Genomic DNA, 19,797 nt, shown 5'->3' with positions numbered 1-19,797 from the left:
TCCATATTGTGTATGTCCATTTTAACTTTACTTTCCATTTTTAATCAAAATGAGTTCAATTATTTTGTACATTTGTTGAAAGTTCTGTGTTGTTGTCTGCTAGTTGAATAATCGTCTGAGCTACAGGAGATTAAACTGAGACATTTGAAGATGCTGGCAACTTTGACAACAATGGACCATTTGGCCAAAACAACTCTACAAAGCCACACTATTTTAGCAATATCATATTTGATTGCATAGAACATATTTGTCTGTAGATTGCACCAAACAAAAATACTGACATCATTTCATTAGACTTTAATTATATGTTGTGTTAAAGCACATGATATCAAAGTATGTTTTGTGGTATTGAGTAATTATTACTAATTAACTTAGTAACTTAACTTTAGTAAATTAACACTAAATATTGCGATACTAACATATCATTGTGGGAAACAAAGGTGTTGGGTTACACAACCCCTGATCATTGCTCTCCCCTGAAGGACCACATGATGGAGCTAGAGAGCAGGCGGTGACTCCCTAATGGCACTGATAGAGAAGAGCCGGCAACACTTTATAATAAGGTGCCATAATAAATAGCAAACTAGTCATTACCTAACCCTTTGTTAATATTTGTAAATTGTTACTAAAATATCTATTTGGCACACGTTAGTTTTCTGTCTTTATTGCCCCCACAATCCAAACACCCACCACCCCCAACACTCACACACAATCTCTACACAGCTTTACATCTTTACAAACACAATTTAATTGCATTTCTTACACCAGTAACTATTAACTTGTGCCAAATAGATATTTTAGTAACAATTTACAAATATTATCAAAGGGTTAGGCAATGACTAGTTTGCCATTTATCATGGCACCTTATTATAAAGTGTTGCCGAAGAGCTATATGACATAGTACTGAATATCAGAATATATCTGCAGTATAAAATGTTTACATTGGCACAAATCTGTACAAAGATAATTTAGTGTGAATAATATTTTCTAAAGGGAGAAGCAGTATGCCAGACCTTTTCTCTTCAGGTCTGTTCAAATGCATCAGACATTCCGTTTTTTGAAGACATTATCTCAGCCTAGTTAGAAGTATGAGTGGCTTGACCAATTGTGGGCCAATTGCTCATATTTCATGTTTAGTGATGATTGTTCCTTCACCTATGATATAAGAAAATAATGAGTTCACTTGTGGTTTTTTGGACATTAAAATGTGCAGTCCACAATAGTTTTTTAACAACAGATTTTGTTTTGTGTAAATTGTGGTTATGCTCTGTTTACTACAGGGCTTTATTTACTTGTGCTCTTCCGTTGTGTGGAGAGAGCTTGGACATTCTCTGGGTCTATTTGAGTGCTGTTAATTTTTGAGCCACTAATTGCACCAGCGTGGAATATGCCCGTAGAACTCTCCTCGCGTCTTTGTCTGTGGACAATACTGGCCAGTCCACTGGAGAGTGCTTAGTGGCAGAGCAAGTGGAGGTGGTATTGTTTTATAAAAATGGAAACTTCCTAGTGAATTGAGTGTGACACATGCAGGGAAAGTGTTTAGCCTTTGAAGTGCTCAGAATGAGAGTTCCCTGTTAATAGCATTTCAAAGAGACACTGTCGATGAAGGTGATGCTTAATATGTGAAATGATCAGGTCATTATTATGGTGATGGCAAAATGCATCCATTCTCTTAATAGCTGCGTGAATGGAGGCCGGTGTGCTTGTTGCACTCTGAACACAATTTGCTGAATGTAATGTGTTGGGGACGGGAGAAAGGACCTTTTCAGAAGGTAATTGAGAGCTCTTCAGATTTTCATTTTGGCCAGGAGCTTGAATATGTAAAAACTAAAAGGATGAGCCCAGACAGGCCTGGTTCTGGGTCTGGCCTGCCTCCTTTGTGTTCTAGAATCACTAATGGGTGCCTCCAGTACATGTGTTTGTGTTTATATTCAGGAAAACATGGTAACAGACTGACAGATATATTTGTGCTGTGTGTGACAAGCGCTTCTGAACCTAACTTACCTCAGTTTTAAGGGTTTCCCACAAGTTTCCCGCAGCATTCCACATATTCAGTACTTTTGTGTGGTACGTAGAGGGCAGTGTTGTTTTGAAAATAACCTCACTGCTTGCCTGAAGTTAACATATCAGTAACCTTGAATGATCTCATAATGATTTGCCACCTGTGAGTTGATGCAGTTGAGGCAATGCTGATGGCATAGCGATGGACCTAGATCACAGCATCTGCCATCATGAAAAATATATTATGTGAATCTTCACACATTTCTCAATATGTATCTGTGTTAGTTGATGCAATGGAATCTTCATTATTTATAGTCTTCATTTATTCATGCAGAAATGCATCTATCCTTAAATGAACATTCCGAGGAGAAACTACACATATCCTGGAGTCTTAATTTGCCATGCCATTTTAATTAATGACTGAAAAATGTGATTAATTGTTCATCTGAGAAAGTGCTTCGGGTCAGTTATTTTTCAGAAGATTTCACTGATACTATCTTTGAATTGTAGTGTCAATTCAAGGGCAAAAAGCATGACAAACATTTCAGTGAGATAAAATGTCATTAGAGGTCAACATGCATTCAACTTAATACAGATGTTATCCATAATTAGCAACACAGAGTTGATACAGGCTACCTACAATGCTTATTAGATGCTGTCACAGCCCCGTCCTCATTACTAATCTGTCCCTTGTACCATTAGAGATGGAAATTAGTAATACAAAAAGACCTTGGGCACTTTTCAATCAGAATACATTAAAGTTGCATTAAAGAGGCTAAGAGTATTATGTGCTTAATGTGATGATGCTCTTTGCTATCCGCACCAATCCTGTTCAAATAAGTTACCCCCCCCCCCTCCCAAATCTTCTGTTCCTCTGCCATAGAGATACAGGGGGATCTGTCAAAGCAGGAACAATCCCCCTGTAATTATGATGACGCTGTGTGCTGTTGAGTATTGTCGATTAGCTGGCCTCGGCGTGCAGGACTATTTTCCCCACGCTGAACCGCGAATATGGGCCAGAGCGTTCTCTGGAGTCCTCTCTTCAGCGATTCCCGCCCACCGCTCCTGCAGCTTACCAATTTACATTTCAGCATAATGCCAGCATTAGAGAAGGCACAAGGCGGCCCTGATAAGTTACAAAGTGCTCCGGGGGTAAACCTTGTAAGAGAGGTTTTGGAGCTATTTACAGTGTTCAAATCCTTCAAAAATGCATAGCTTGAGGAGGAGATTGCTCATTGCAGGGCGACGCTTTGCACACAAAGCAAACACAATACTGAGAGAGAGTACTTTTTTTGAGGAATTGGCCAGCTGACATTAATTCTAATGGACACATCTCATATGGGAATTGAGCAGCAAAGCACAGAGACCTCAACACTGGCACAATGTCACTATCTGTACAGTAGAGCTCTGTGTATGACAGTATTCAGCCGCACACTCAACAGGGCCACAAGAGGAAACACTGAAATGAAAAAGCCTCTTTTAGAAGCAGCCTTAAATGAATTCTAAGGTGCAATTTAATTTTCAATATGGAGCCATTAAACTTCTGTGGTAAATTCACTGTGAAGATATGTTTTTGATTGTACAATTCACATAACAAAATGCACTGGAAAATGCAAAATTATAACAATGAAGGTTAAAAAGCAATGGATTTTCCCCTTATCAAAATTGCTTTCTCTGCAGTTGTTCAATTCGAAATGCATTTAATTGCAAATAAAAAAGAGAGTTGAGAAAGGCGACAATGCGCACACTAAAGCCTTTTCTCATCTACAGCGAGGGAGCGCATTCAAATCTAAAGGGCCAGACAATGAGCACAGGGAGTCGTGCTCTGAATACTCTCTCTCTCTCTCTCTCTCTCTCTCTCTCCTCTTTCTCTTTTTGTTACTCTCTTTATCTGTCTCTCTTGCTCTCTCTCTCTCACTCTCCCTTTCTCTTTTTGTTTCTCTCTTTATCTGTCTCTCTCTCTCTCTCACACTCTTTTTCTTTCTCTCTGTCTCTCTTTGCTCTCTTTCTCTGTTTGTCTCACTCTGTTCTTTCTATGCCTGTCCATGTATTTCCCCTCCTAGCCCAATGCATGGTCCTATGCAGCCCCGAACAGGAACAAAACAAGTGGCTCCATTTCTGTTAAGGCCAGCTGCCACACAGCAACCTCCTGACTCCGATGCCCTTACATAATTACAGAACTTCTGCATATGAACCTCAGACAAACCTGATTTTTTTTTTCTATTGCAGTGTGTCCCAAACGCCAACCCCTAACACAGCAATCTACACCAGACTTGGCAGCCATGTTTTTCTACACTGTCAAGTGTACAGCTTGAGAGGGCGACAATGCTCCGCAGAGTCCGCACCCAGTCCTGCCAAAGTCAGGATTTAAGGGACAGCCCAAAGCTGAGGACGCTCTCTCTCTCTCTCTCTCTCTCTCTCTCTCTCTCTCTCTCTCTCTCTCTCTCTCTCTCTGCTCAGAGGGGAGGAGAGATGGCGGATTACTGGACACAATGCTGTTCACGCCACTGCCTTCATGGAGAGAGTGGGAGTGGTGGGGGGTGCTCACCTTCAGTGTGTGTCTGTCTGTCTGCTTCTCTCCTGAGGGAGAGGAGGAAGTTCAGGAAAGAAAGTCACCCTTCAAACTTTCCAGTAGTGCTGGGAATTCTATTTTTCCTTAACAAAGATTTATACATATTTATACAAGCCCAAATGCTGATAGGTAGGTAGCAGGAAAAAAAATCTTGGAATTGCAGAGGTAAACTATATGTAAATGCCATAAAGTAATAGACTTGTAGTGCAAATCACACCATTTTATCTTTAATTTTGCTTTCGTCCCCCTCCACCACCACCACCACCACACACACACACACACACACACACACACACGCACGCGCACTCACACACACCCTCACACACATGCGCACCCTCCCCCCCCCATCCTCTTTCCTCTGGCTTAAAGGTGCATCAGAGATATGCATTTAAGCATATTCAGAACACGGGGCGTGAAATTAAATGTGTGGCAGAGTGAGAAAAATATACAGACGCCAGAGATGCCATAAAAATAGTCATTTATGCAGATGGAGAGGAGTGAAATCATTTGCAATGGGATGACCCTCTCTCCAAGCATTTCTCCCCTCACTGTTCTTCGCTAATCTCGCGCTGTATCTTCATTTTTCATTGAACTCGCCAGTTTGCTGCTAAGCAGCCTTGTAGATAAGGCAAAGTGCTAAAAGGAGACGACAGAAGGAGCTCAGTGGGCCCGTTTCTATTGCACTTTCACCCAAGGCAATGGGCAGAATTTAACGGATTCCTTCCAACATATGTTTTTGCCAGATAAGTAAACAGTGTGTGTCGGAAATGAAAAAAAAAAAAAAAGCATTTGCAATTTAATGACATTACAGCTCCCAGCTTAGCCCGCCGCGCTGCGAGGCGAAGAGCAGAGAAAAGAGGAGAGTGGAAGAATGGAACCGGGTGTCATCAATGTTTTTTTCTCTCCTTTGCCTTGCAAGAGGCAGCGCTGAATTCCTCTTTTTCTTTTCACCTCCGCTCACTCCTTCACACATTCCCTCTATTTTCCCTCCTTAGACGTTAGTTTTAGCCCCTTTGTCCATCCCAAATGATCTATTATTTTATACCCAGGTGCTGCTTTTATTCCCACTGTGTCCAGGCTGCTATCAGATGTCCCCATGCAGTAAAGAGCATGGCTGCTCTCTCTGGGGGAAGCCCCCAGTGGCTCCTCTCACCACACTATCCAGTTTTGTTAGCTCTCATCAGAGTACAATGGCCAGCACTGCACAATAACCCACAAAAACCCACAATAACCCTGTGTCTAAACACCGGCTGAGCGGCTGCAGAAATGCCACAGCTTTTGGGGGGAAACTGAAGGGAAGAGCAACCCCACAGAGTCTGTATTTCAGTCACAGTAACAGATCCACTCCCCCACCCTCCACCCCACTCTCCAACCCCCAGCGCACACACACACACACACACACACACACACACACACACACACACACACACACACACACACACACACACACACACACACACACACAGCGCGCCTGACTCTCAGCTCCATCTCCCTCTCTGCCTTCCCTGGTGTCTGACGGCAGCCTTATTATAGGAAGCTAATTGTGCAGGAAAGCAGATTATGAAAGCGTTAGGATGTACTCCTTGACCATGCACTAATGTGATGACAAGTTTGGGGAGCCTCTAAGCACCAGCGCTCCATGCCAGGCCACTTTTGGCAGCGGCTTTAATCTGCCTTTGGTATTAACTCAGCAAACCGGTTTGTTTGAGTACGGATCAATCACTCGCTCATTATTTTTTACAAGAAAGCTTTATATTGGAGACCCTTTCCCCGGTGTTGATCTCTCATTAAGCGTGCTATGTAAATGCACTGGCAAGCCACCCCACACAAGGGATATGATGTCACCCTGGGGCCTGTGCTTGCAGAAGCATGTTATGGAGAAAGACGGGCAAGAAATTTGGGTCAGTGGCATTCGCCAAAACTGGAATTTCAGGATCTTGTTTCATCCCCCCCCCCCCCCCCTATTTGCTTTCTTCAAAACCCTGGCTCTCTCTCCTTTAATGTTTTTGTTTGGTGATGCTGATGTTTTAAATGTCAGCCCTGGAGCTGCCCATCAATTGAACTGAGACACAGAAAAACAAATCCCTAAGTCAGTATCTGATACAAACGTTTTTGTTACCCTTGTAAGTGCTCCTGGCTGCAAAGCTTACACCCTCCACTGACACCCAAGTCTGTGGTAGCCACACCATACACAGGGTAAGATTCCACGGGGCCTGACGAGAGCGTCACAGGAATAACCCTACTGATCTGAGATAAAGGCCAGCTGAGCTGAGCTGCGCTTAAATGAAAGGGTCACACAAGACAGAAAAGCCCCAGACAATTCATACCCTTACATATGTGCACCCACCTGGTTCACGGAAGCCACCAAGAAAAATAGGCAAATCAGACCAAAGCATAATGGCTACAGAGTGACAACAACAACAACAATGCTGTCACGATAGATTGTAAATCAAATTACAGGGTGAAATTCTGAGCAGTTCCACATCCGAGTGACGGATTTGAAGAACCGTTCCACAAAATTAGAAATTCAAACTTCTGTCTGTGCATTTGGAGATCAAGACCCATCCGGTGTTAGTCTAATGTGAAAATATCAATTTGATAGAAATACACCCCGGAACAGTGAATGACGTAACTGTAAAAAGAGCTTGACAGCACCAGATGTTGACTTTGCATTTCTATAGTGTCCCACATACATAAATCTATGCCTCATTATAGTTCAGTGTTGTCAACCATGTGTATTTTTACATGTGTCTCTCTTAACAATCCCTGTAAGGCTTCCCTGTGTTTGAACACACACTGGGTCTGACTGGCTCCCCACTGAAAAGTTTCCTGAAATGCACACAGAACAAGAAAGTTCAGATGCAGGCGGGAGCTTCACCTCAGAAGTCATTTTAAAAAGTGCTTTTCCACATGACCCACTTCAGATTACTACAAACAAGCAGATTTGGACTTGCCTGAGAACCTTAGTGTGTGGCAGTGGTACACCTCTCCCCAGAGCTGCACTTTATCTGGGACCTCACTGGCTGCATGCAGTGTGCTGTGAGACAGTGGTGCTGAGAGGGCGGGGGGGGGGGGGGGGGGGGGATAAATGAGAAAGAAGAGCAGAGAAAAGGAAAGGAACAAGAAAAGGGAAGAAATGAGCACATTGTCTTTTAAAGCTATATTTTTAAATACATAATTTATTCTGTGATATAGATTTAAGAATACTCTACTACTCTGTTAATGTTGTTTTATATTCACAAAGAAATCTTCAAACAATGACACCTGAATACAACATAAATGGGTTGTCCTCAGAAAGGATAGACTGCTCCCAACCGATCACCCAAACATGACAGTCACAAGACTGTGCCTAGTGCTTATCCAGATAATATGATTAAATCTAAATATATAATGTAAAAAGAATTCATATGACTTGAATGCACTTTTGTATAGCCCAATCAGGAAATTATACATGTGCATGTCTACAACGTTTAACCTGTCTAATACATGAGTGTGGGTAGTGTTTTCTAAAAACCCACCCACACTACTTCTTAAGGAGCATCACTGCATATTTTTGAATCCTGTTTTGCTATACAGATTGCTATATGATTGTGTCATCCTACCTTAAATACTACAATTACTTTCACTGACAATATAACTTTAAATAGTTACTGTATATATGAGAAATTATGGAGTATTGAGAAAGAATACTAGTCTAGTAAGGAGAAGGCTGATGCATCTCTAAATGTCAAATTGGGGTTGTTTGCTTTCAGGAAACATTACATTGATTCATCAAGGGACATTGAACATAAATTCAAACAAAATGGGACTGTTAAACTGAACAAAAAAAAAGTGTAAACATTTAATCCACGTCAATGCATCAGAAGTGCAATGTTGAATAGCATTTCAAAAAGTTATAGTTTGTTTTTTTCCCCATGGAAAGAATAAATGCATTCATTAGAAAAATCACTGTTTTAATTTTGAGATTTTTTTGTTTTTCTGATAATCAGACCCTTATTACTAACCAACCCTTTCATGAATGCCAAAGTTCTCATCAGCTCACATCAGCTCACATTAAGGCGTGCATTCCAAAATTTCATGACATGCGGATTAGTTTGGAGCCACCTATCATTTGGCAATGATCTTTCTTGCTGCTGTTGTTAATTAAAGCATATATACATAATTTTGTGTGCAAAACCACGATACCACAATGCATGCAGTGAATTTCAAATCAGGTTCCATGTATTATAATCCTGTTGCAAATAAATAAAGCCTATGAATTAATGTGGGCAAGTTTTAATTTTAATAATTGCTTGAAGAAATGTAGGAGAAAAAAAGGAACATTACATCTCACTTACACATGAGTGGAGTAGCGTGTGAGCGAGGATTCTGTCTTCCTCATTAAAGGTGCCATGGGAAGCCCCCCAGATCTCCACTGTAATAAGCAGAGAAAATAATCTGCCTTATTGGTAGGCACATGCAGTAAAGAGTGTGCCAACTGCCAGGTACTTATCTTTTGCCTGTGTCCTGTCTTTCACAGGGATGTAATTCTTTGTGACTGCTCCTGAGGCAATCAGCTCTTCAAATTCATTATTTCTATTTCTGATAGATCTTTTTGCCCCGAAAACCTGAGAATTTAATATGAGGGCTGACAATCTCTGCCAGCGGTCATATGGAACTTGAACAAAAAATGTCATGTCAGTTGACAGGATATTTTTTTGGAGCAAATCTTCTTTTAATTGATGGGTTCACACAAAAATAAGACAAATACATAAATGGGGCTCGTTTCTTCACTTGGAAGGCCTGGAAGTGGATACTCTGAGAACACGCAGCTCACATAAAAGCCTGTTTTCAAAAACTTCAATTAAACCTTCATCTTGTCTCTTATAATTATATGATTATGTATTAAAATACAAAGCAGCAGTGAGGGTATTAATTCTGTCTCAAATGTTAGGTCTGTGAAAATAATCTCCTTAAATCATTTTTCTCATATGTTATCGCTTGTCAAAAACTGAGATATCTGGCAGCCCTAATCCGGGGTTAAGTCACTCAGATCAGTTGCTTTCCCATCTGATCTGAGAGAAAGAATAAGATCTAATCCCTTCCAGCATGAAAGTCACACATGATTGGGACATTAAACATCCTCAAAACAAGTACAACACCATTAACCTTCATTTTCTGTGATTCTATTTCTCTTGTGACCTCATTAGTCCAACTGTTTCATGTTCCTTTCTCATTTGTAGCTCTGCACCTACAGTTGGTTAAATATGATCAGTAGAGCCAATGGTGGCCTTTCACAAGGAAGGCATTATATTTAGCTTTCAGTGTATCCTATTACAGATGTGAGTGCAGAAGTAAGTAGGCATTATGGCAAATGAGAAAAGCAAATATAGTTTCCATCTGATATGGGGACACAAGAGCTTGGTGGCCTTGTAAAGTTTTCTCAAAGATGTTGACCGAAGGTGGATTGTACTGTTTAGTTTAGACAAAGTTATTTCCAGAAAGCTTCTTGGGCATGTGTCCATATTTGATCTGTGTTAACACAGTCATCATATCTGTAAAATATTACTGATAAATACAAAATAAATATACAACACTTCTAAATGAATTACATCATACAGTACGTGGATCATTGTACTGACAACGACAATACACACAAATGGCCCCATATTGAATGCCTCTCCATCCACATATGAACGTTTCTGAAGATTCTTGCATTGGCCAAAACACAGCCCTACGTGAGAGTATTAGAGAGATCTTCCCTTTCTGTTTTGTTTAGAGGTTGCAGCTTCTGGATAAATACTGATACATTTCTTCTCTATTTCCTGAATTTCTCTTCTCTAATCATCCTCCAGGCTGAAATTTTACTTTGTGAACCATGCGTTGGTTAATTTACATATTAGCTGCTTTTAGTTAACTTATCTTTTATTACCCTTTCTTAAGTTAGTCTAAAAAATGTTTTGAGTTGCATTATATTTGTATCCTTAAAATAATGAATCACCAAACTAAATGTTAAAACCAAATTAATCACTGAACCTTATATAAGAAGCATAAGACACTTCTCATTGTGAGAGTACTCATGCTCTATCAAACTAATCAATTAGCAATTTAAGGATTGAAAATTGAATTTTCTGAAATTGAATTGTCTGAAATTTTAGTCAGTAATCCATCATCGTGAATCTTACACACACTTGAATCAAACATTTCCCCCTCTCTGCCAAAAATGCCCATCGATGCCCAAAAGTCCATCAAAGGCAAAGACCTCATTTTGGACAATTTTATTTCCCACCATCTTGTTTTATTTGCATAGATATTTCACTTGACTTACTATATCCTACATGTTCCATATGTCGTATAGCATTTGGCTAGTGTTGAGACTGAGGAGGCCCTATGGTCTTATCTGAGATCTCCATGTGTTCCCAGAGTGCAGTAATGCCCTTCAGACAGCAGTGGGAGCTTCAGCCTCAGGAGGCCTGAGTGGGATTGACCACAATGGCCTTATCTCTGGGCTCTGGTTAACTCTGGGGAGTCAGAGGAGTGCTGATCCACCACAGCAACGTCAGCAACGCTCCGTGAGAGTGTTACTACACACTGGCACTAGGTCACCCTTTTGAATGGGCTGTCACGTCCCACACTCATAAAGACAATAAAACACTTGGTGCTGTCAGAAGGTGTTGTTAAGTGTTAAGTGACATGAATGTTAAATCAGAGATAAAAATCTCTGGTTTACCACCCAGTTGCCCATTATTTTGAGTTAGGAGTAGTAGTATTGTATGTTTTAAACGTTCAACCTACTTTGCTTTTTTGTATGTATCTCTAATTTTGTTTTCTTTACCAAAAAGCTTTGCAAAGCTTTTGCTACCACTGAGTGATATTGAATGGCTGCCTATTAATGGCTGAATGAAGATGAATGTTTGCTCCATCGGAAAGACCTGAGACATGCTGTCATTTTATTGAATGTGTTTCCTTTAAGTTAGGCCTGCTTTATCAGCCGTCAAAGTCCTAAATGAAGTCCTTCCGTGCAAAGATTTTAAGGAAATCCCTGTCATCTCTCAGGCAATCTGGCCTAACTGGTTGACTTCACTGGATGAATTACTGGCTTGCGGGTAAACGATGAGTAATTTGATGAGGACACAAAGGCAAAGTAAATAATCTCTGGATAATTGTGTACAGTTATGCTTACAATACTTAGGCATGATCATAAGATACATTCTCTCTGTATCTACAACAGACAAACCCTGTCTGACTGTAAATACATATACACACAGCATGTTACACCTACTGAAGCTAATAGCTAATATTCAGACACACTGGTTGATACACAAATATCGTTACACTGACATGCCACTGTTAGTGTGTCGAAAAATGCCTTTAATTTAGGAAAATGTCAAATAAAACAAAACATTATTTTTTACTACCGCTATGTTAAAACCAGATCAAAATAAATATGTATATTTTCAGTAGTTACAATGTGCATAATAACTGGCATCTGTAGAATGCCTATGGAGTCCTGGACTATGCATGTGCTTCAGAGGTGCAAGCTCCATGTTCTACTATTTAAGTTTGTCTTTTTTTATCAGCAGACAGTTTGATCAAGAGACTTGCACACTTTTTCTTCTCCTCAGCGCTCTTAATCAGGTTAGCACCTGATCTCCACCCTCCTGAGGGCTCTCTGTGTGTCCACTGCATTATGTCCAGTACTTTCACACAAACTTGGGCCACTCTTGAAAAAGTGCAGGCAGACTTCAGAGGACGTGGGATGATTATACGAGTGTATAGATTTCTCATTTCTCCAGGTGACCTTGGGCACGGTGACATGTATGCTTCTGAGGCTTTGATTTGACACGTTGAGGTGTTGTGGAAAAGGTGCAATGCAAGATAATTTTGGTGTTTTCTCCCCCTCCTGGGAGCACACAGAAATATGAAATGTAGCTGGCCCTTCTCTGGAGATTACAGGTAATACAGTCCATTGGCTCCATAAACATTCCTGACACAAACCATATGATGGAGAGATTGCTCCGGGAGAGACTTTTCACACTTTGATTTGCCTAAAATGAGCTGCAGTGCAGAGTGATGTCTTTGAGGTTTTTTTAACTGTCCAGGCAAAGATCAACCTTTGCAGACCCAAATCCGATATCATCACACAACCATCTTTTTTCAACTTTGAAACTTCTTAAAGAAGGGATCTCTACACATATAACTGCTGTTGAGAGTTCAGAACTCCATACAGCGTCCTACTTTCTGTTATGGAAAATAGCATAGACCCTCATAATATAACATATATAAAACCACATTGACATGTGCGTCTAATATATGAGATGTTGACCTTCATGTGTGCTTTTATAGAAGTCTAAGATTTAAATTTATCACCAAGTATAAATTTTATTTACATAAATGGTCTTAAAATAATGAATATAATATCATTCTGACATATTGCATTCTGTTCAGTATTAATATGAAATATCACAACTAATGCATGATAATCTATGGATATTCATAATTTTTAAGAGCCACTGAGTGCATCTTTATTATTATTATTTGACCAGTTGACTTTTGACGTCAAATCGGGGTCCAAAAAGCTCTCATATGAAGTGAACATAAATGTTTGTTTGCATGGTTGGAGTGAGCCGGTCCTGTGCCTCACTCGGTGGAGAAATCTCATTTTTATAATTATGAGTCATTCACTTCCATATTTCTGACAAACCACGGACACAAGTGGAGGCATTTTCAGTGATGAGCACATTATAGTCTCCTTAAAAAGCCACTTTTGGTGAAAAAAGGGAGAAAAATAGAGAGCTCACATACCCACGTACTTACTATTACATACTTACTATTATGACACTACATAGACGTCTATCAGATAACTACAAAATGCAGGAAATGCCACAGACTTTCCAACAGATCAGAGGATTGCTGTGCTGTTTATCCATCATTTTTATTGCCTTTCACTTGCTCTTTGTGGAAAAGTCACTTGAACACTATAGTCAGAGTGTCATGGCTGATACCCTTTGATTTAGTCCTTATTCAGGCATTTAAAATATTTCTCAACATCCCACCAACTCAGAAATATAAATCCACGTTTACAAACCATGTTTGCATGCAGAGGATTTTTATTATTATCCAACCCAAAACAATTTGATGCTCAAATATGATTCAGATGACTGTGTCTTGAATTGCCCATCGGGGATTGCTGTGTGTGTGTTCTGGGACTACGGTCTTAAATTGACATTGGCAGTTAGACACCATGATGTTAAGTCCAAAACAGTTGGTTTATCCAGAAAGACTTACTTGACTCAGTGAAGTTGGCCCACTTGTCCCAAAGCCCAGCAGGAGCACATTGGGCAGTGACATTGTAAATCTCCTCAAACCCAGACTGGCTCAGTTGCCTCCTTAACTGCAGCAATCAACACGGGTGCCACTGACTGTATTTCACAGGGTGGGCACCTACCTTCGTCGACGTCTCACTGAATTATACCTCGAGAATGGCTTAGCAGTGAGGTCTGAATATGTTACCTGTGATTTATTTAAAGGATGGACTACATGAACTCTAAGAGATTCGTTGAATCGTCTGATTTACATATTTCATCCTTATGTGACCCAAGATTCTATGCGCCATGTCGGTGTAGTTGTCATTTGCAGGTTTTGTAAATATGGAGTTGGAGTGGAGTAAAAGACAACACTTCTCTCCTACCCTCGTGTGTCCCTTCCTCAGCCATGAGGATATGAAGAGACCTCTTCACCCAACCCTCAGCCCTCCATATATACTCCCATAGAAGCACATTCATTCGGATGGATTGGATATCTTCTTCATCCAAATCAATCTTGACCAACACATAGAGCAAATTTAGATTTGCCATAAAGACCGGGCCCTCCCAACCAGGCATACACTATCACTACCACTTGAATGAACATTCAGTTGTGGCTTCTCTTATTGGCTTGTCACATGCACGATAGGAATTCAATATCACTTTCAAGCATGTGTTAAAATGATCAAAATATGATTTCAAGTGTAATGCCTGTTCAGTATCATGCTAATTTTCAGAAATCTATTTTTTTTTTTATTTTGTTGATTTTTTTCTGTGTACTTACTCCTACTGTTGTAGGATTGAATAATGAAACTCTTCAGCTATAACTAACCAATCTTCAAGATTATTCATAACAATGAATTTAAGAAGATATTGTCATCAGAGTCTAATGTTAACGGCCCCATATATCATAAAATGCTAACGGGTTATCTTCTATAATCTCAGTGCAATTTAGTGAATTAACAGACTCCATGTTGCCAGACCCCAGAATGTTATATATCCACATGACTATGAAAACAGTGATACAAATAGGCTAATATTTCTGTTTATATGATTTAGAAGGTTAAGTAATATAAATGAATTTTCATAAATTGTATTGTGAATTCACTGGAGGAAAAAAATCTGTGTGAGATACTTTTAGGTGCATTGCTTTTTTTATCAGTAAAATGTGATAATTTTACATCTTGTTCTGCGGATTCTGGATCTCCAGAGGAGAAATGCATGTCTGCCATTTAATATGTTTAACATGGTCACTGAAAAACCTTAGATGGCTGATTCCTGGTATATTACTCCTTACACACTTGAAAAACTACATTCTGGATTTTTCCAGCAAAAAGTTTTTTCCACCAGTTATTTGCATAGTTGCATCCACCTTTCCCATAGAGTCCCCTTTCTGCAAAAGAAAAAAGCATATCTATTCAAAAGGCATTTAGTCCATTTCTTTCTTGGACGGTAAACCTATTCATCAATTGTTCTGCCTTGTAGATTGCATTCTAATGCTAATGTGGCGTGTTAAATATCTTTTTGTTCGCCTTTCACCGTTTTGTCATTCAGTTTATCCAGTTTTGGTCACCCATTTTATTTATTTATGCGCCTGCCTCTATTCATGTGCTCATGTATTTTTTATTATGTTGTTTCACTGTCATGCAGTGTCAACTCACTCTATTCAATGTGGGCTACTTGAAGGGCTTGGAGGGACAAAGCGTGTACACATTGCAGTGCTATTCACCCTGGCCAGCTGGATCGCCTGAAAAAAACCTTGTGAAAAGAAATCCTCCACAATGGACACAGAAGAAGTGCACAATGCTAACAGTTTTCCAAATACCACTGATTGCTTTCATCACAATGAGGGAAAGCAGACGCTTTTTGCTGAGCTCCACTTCAACAAACAACACTCTCACAAAAACCTCCCAACCCACGTTTTGTTCCCAGACAAAACCTCCTCGACTGTCTAAATGCTCCAAGTGAGGAGAAAAAAGTTCTTTCAGCTTTCTTTCCCTTCCCTTAAGTAAAATATAATAAAAGAGCACAGAAAAGAGGGAAATGGTCACTGAGATAGTAATGGCTATTCTCTGGTAAACCTGACAACCTTTTCAGAGATTTTGGTCAGGAAAGTGTTGGTAGCTCTGCCAGAAACTACTGTCTCTTTCAAATCAATGAATAGCATGGTAATGGGGAAACTCCAGCTGAGAAAAATACTGAGATGCACAAAAATACCACCTTTTTCATCAACAACAATGTATCACACCATGTTCCAAAGGTCAGAGATGCTTCTGCCTAACAGGCAAATGGGTCTAAAGTGTGTGTCTGAAAATGCTAAACACAACATAGGGGAAGAGAACACAAAAAGAAAAACTGGAAAAATAAGCATTACGAAAATGTTTTGAACAATGTCATTCAGTGTAAAAGGTCACTTGAACGTTATTTCCGAGGCATTGCAGGAAGTTCCGTGGAGAGCAGTGATCGGGGTGTTACAACAGAGAATGCAGAGTGGTGAAAGGGCTCAATTAACCGTGGCGGAGATAATTATCCCTGGACAGTCCAAATTAGTTTTGCATAATCGCTCAGATCCATATGAATTAACTTCTTAATGTAATCTGAGGGGGTCAGTTTGCTTAAATAATATGTTCAACTCATTATGACCATATTTTATTATACACTCTCTCTCTCTCTCTCTCGCTCTCTCTCTCACACACACACACACAAGCTTACAGTCCACATGGAATCTATGAGGCAAGTCTGTGAGAACAGACGTAATATAGGCTACTACGCGAGTAACGGTGTCCTGATTGTACGTGTTAAAAAGAAAATTCAGCGGACATGGCCGGGATAATACAATTAGATGGGGCCTTGTGAGAGGCTCAAAGAAATGCCTGTTCGCGGGCCTAAAAGGTTCCTTTTCACTGGTCATGGAGGGCTTAAAAAGAAGAACTACTCAGTTTTATCTTCCTTCCTATTCATGATTAAAGTTGTGATAAATCAGGGTTTTGGCTCTTGATTACAATGAGTTACTTTAGATTTCCGAGTAATTCTATTCAAACCATGAACAAAAGCGGCCTTTGGAGGATACCTTACACTTCACCTGGACTGACCACGCTAGGGCATTGGAGATACAAATCTTGTTAGCAATTCAGCAAGAACTACAGAGCGATTTTTCTGTTTGTCCGCATACGCTTTATTATAACCGTCTGTTCAACAAGTGAACGATATGATTTAAAAGTTTTAAGTACATGTAAGGGGTGTTAAATAAAACACATAACATACAAGTTCATAAAGAGTTAGTAAAAACGAATTTTGAGCACACGAACGCCAGGAAATCACCTTACAGATATCGGTGATTATTTGAAATGATGGGTCAGCAACTTAATTAACACTTTGGGGGCACGTTATACAAGAGAGGGATGCGTTTTATTTCAGTTAATGGCATTCTATGCACTTCATGTTTTTGTGCAAATGTGAAGGACAGAATATGTCCTCTGTTCAATCAGCAGGGTCACCATAATGCTTTCACTAAACAATAAATATCACATACATCTATGAAACAGGATTCAAAAATGAAAAATATACACTGAATTTCTAACAGCCCAGACAACTCCATTCCAAGAGTACTAAAGATTGTAAATTACCTTTTGGATTCTTTCTGTACACATTTACAGTCATTTTGATTGGTAGGAGATCAGCACAGCTGTTTCAAAACGGTTGTCAATGATTGTAATGTCAAAACTAAAATACATTAGCTGATGAACACACTTGGAGATTTAAAAAGACCACATGAGGAATGACAGCAAATGATAAAGAGAGACCTGTGTCCTTCGTAATTATTTGGGGGACAGATGAAATGTGATCTCAACAGGTTAGTCCAACAGGTGCACTACAATAGATAGAAATCAAATCTGGTACCTTTGCAAACGAGTATTCACATTGATAAGGGCAAACTGCTCTCCTACCATCTCCTTCGCCAGCTCTGCATTTCGCCATCCTTCTGTAATTTCCCTCTGGGATTTGCCAGGTGATGGCTACATTTTAGAGAGTTCTCTAAATAAGCATAACCTTACATAAAGGTATTAATTAATATACACACACATGTGATATCTGATACGACGAGCACTGTATCACATGTACAGATCTGTGCATGCGTAATAACTATTGCATGATATTCTTTCACATTTAAACTTCTCTGGAGTCCAAAGCTATCATAACGCAGCCGCGTATGCAGGATATGGTTCGAGCTGAGGTTTGCCCATTCCAGGCAGCAAAATGTATGCCAAGGGAGGCTGAAGACCGGCCGAAGGCCAAGCCGTGCAGTTACAGGGAATCATATAGCCCGGGTTGCCCGGCGATGGGTGTGTGTGGGTGTGTGTCCCACTTCCGACAGTTCCTGTTCCGGAGAAAGCTGTTGCGCCAGGGTACCCCAGCGGCGATGGATAAGGAAACGGCGGTGATAGCTCAGACATTTTAGACCCGAGATCAAAAAATGAGTAGGGGTTTGTTGACATCGAGGGGTTGAAAAAAACTCTGGCCGCTGCTGCAGCGGCCGCAGCGGCTGCTTTGTCGGGATTGCTTAATAAGGACTCGGACAGTGCTCCACCGGGCAAACAGCTCACCTTCAACGCGTCGTGCTCTCCAAGATTGTAGGGCACTGGGAAAGCAAACTTGTCCTTTTTCATTAAAGTCTTTGGCTTCCGCCTTGGTCTGTATTTGTAGTCTGGGTGTTCTTTCATGTGCATAGCCCTCAGACGCTTCGCCTCGTCAATAAATGGTCTTTTCTCTGACTCGGTAAGAAGTTTCCACTCCGCGCCCAGTCTTTTACTAATCTCGGAGTTGTGCATTTTTGGATTTTCTTGAGCCATCTTTCGTCGCTGAGCCCGAGACCACACCATGAAGGCGTTCATGGGTCGCTTAACGTGATCTAAAGGTTTAGACATTTTTGGAGAGGGTATGTAGAGATGGCGAGGTAAATATCCTTCGACAGTTGGTTCACCTCTCCAGAGGGATTTTTCTCTGGTCACTGCCAGAATCTCTTCAGAAATAAGTCAGTCAGTGTGAGAGCGCTTGGTACATAGCATGCGATACACTTAGTCCTCGTTCGCCAAAGTTTCCAGTTAAATTGAAAATCAATTCGTGTGTATCTCTTCACTTACTTCAGTCCCTTTTCTTCATTCCACAGATGCAATCCGCGCTCACGAAAAAAGACGAGTAGCCCTAATAACGTCCCTCTAAATCAACTTCACAAAAGTTACGTTTTCTTATAGCCTACATTTCGAATATCCCACGAAACCGGAAAGAAACATCAGTCACACGGCAGGTTTTCCACGTAGCTTGTGTTGTTTTCTTGCTTTCCAGGCAAACAACGGTGTCTTATAACGGCCACTGATCGCATGAATCCAGCATTCACGCAAATGGATGACAACTCAAAGCTGCCCCATGTGAAATAAGGTTTTCAGTGGCAGGTAGTGAAAGGGATTGTGAGCATGCGCACTGCGTCTGACAAACTCAGCGCCCGCTGATACTAGATCCCACCCTGAGAGCTGAAAGGACCGGAGACATACAGAAATATCCCACTCATAAGCTAGGCTGCGCTATGTCCATCCTCAACACATGAGTAAAGATCATCTTTTTTGTTGTTAATAATTTTACTACAACATTAAGTTTCTGGAGGTATGTTGTAATCAGATATTGCAGGTTTCAAACCATTATCTTATAGAAAGCTGGGTATTCCGGAACCTGCACTTATATAATTTTAAAAAGTGTAGAAACAGGGTTTATTGGACAATATCAGGGCCAACGCGCCATAGGCTATTATATGAACTAAAATAAGATGGACATATGTCCTCAGAAATGGACATGTCATTTCATGCTCGATGATGTAATAAGTCAAATCTAGTGACCTATCCACTGTGTCCTTTAAAGCTAGACTTTGCCATTTCCAGACGAGTTTTC

The 19,797-nt window shown here is 40.3% G+C and overlaps 1 protein-coding gene across 1 annotated transcript; it reads right to left on the bottom strand.

The window, feature by feature from the left end:
* Positions 1-17,246: 17,246 nt before the first annotated feature.
* sox21b (SRY-box transcription factor 21b) lies at positions 17,247-19,274 on the bottom strand. Its single transcript, XM_042077826.1, has one exon. It carries the CDS (start codon positions 18,780-18,782, stop codon positions 18,051-18,053), a length of 732 nt encoding a protein of 243 aa, XP_041933760.1. The 5' UTR covers positions 18,783-19,274; the 3' UTR covers positions 17,247-18,050.
* Positions 19,275-19,797: the final 523 nt, after the last annotated feature.

Source organism: Alosa sapidissima, chromosome 2 (assembly GCF_018492685.1).
Source record: "Alosa sapidissima isolate fAloSap1 chromosome 2, fAloSap1.pri, whole genome shotgun sequence".
Lineage (NCBI taxonomy): Eukaryota > Metazoa > Chordata > Actinopteri > Clupeiformes > Clupeidae > Alosa > Alosa sapidissima.
This window is presented reverse-complemented; position numbering and strand designations above follow the sequence as displayed.

Coding starts and splice junctions, on each gene's coding strand:
- sox21b (XM_042077826.1), bottom strand. CDS start 18,782: ATGTCTAAACCTTTAGATCACGTTAAGCGACCCATGAACGCCTTCATG.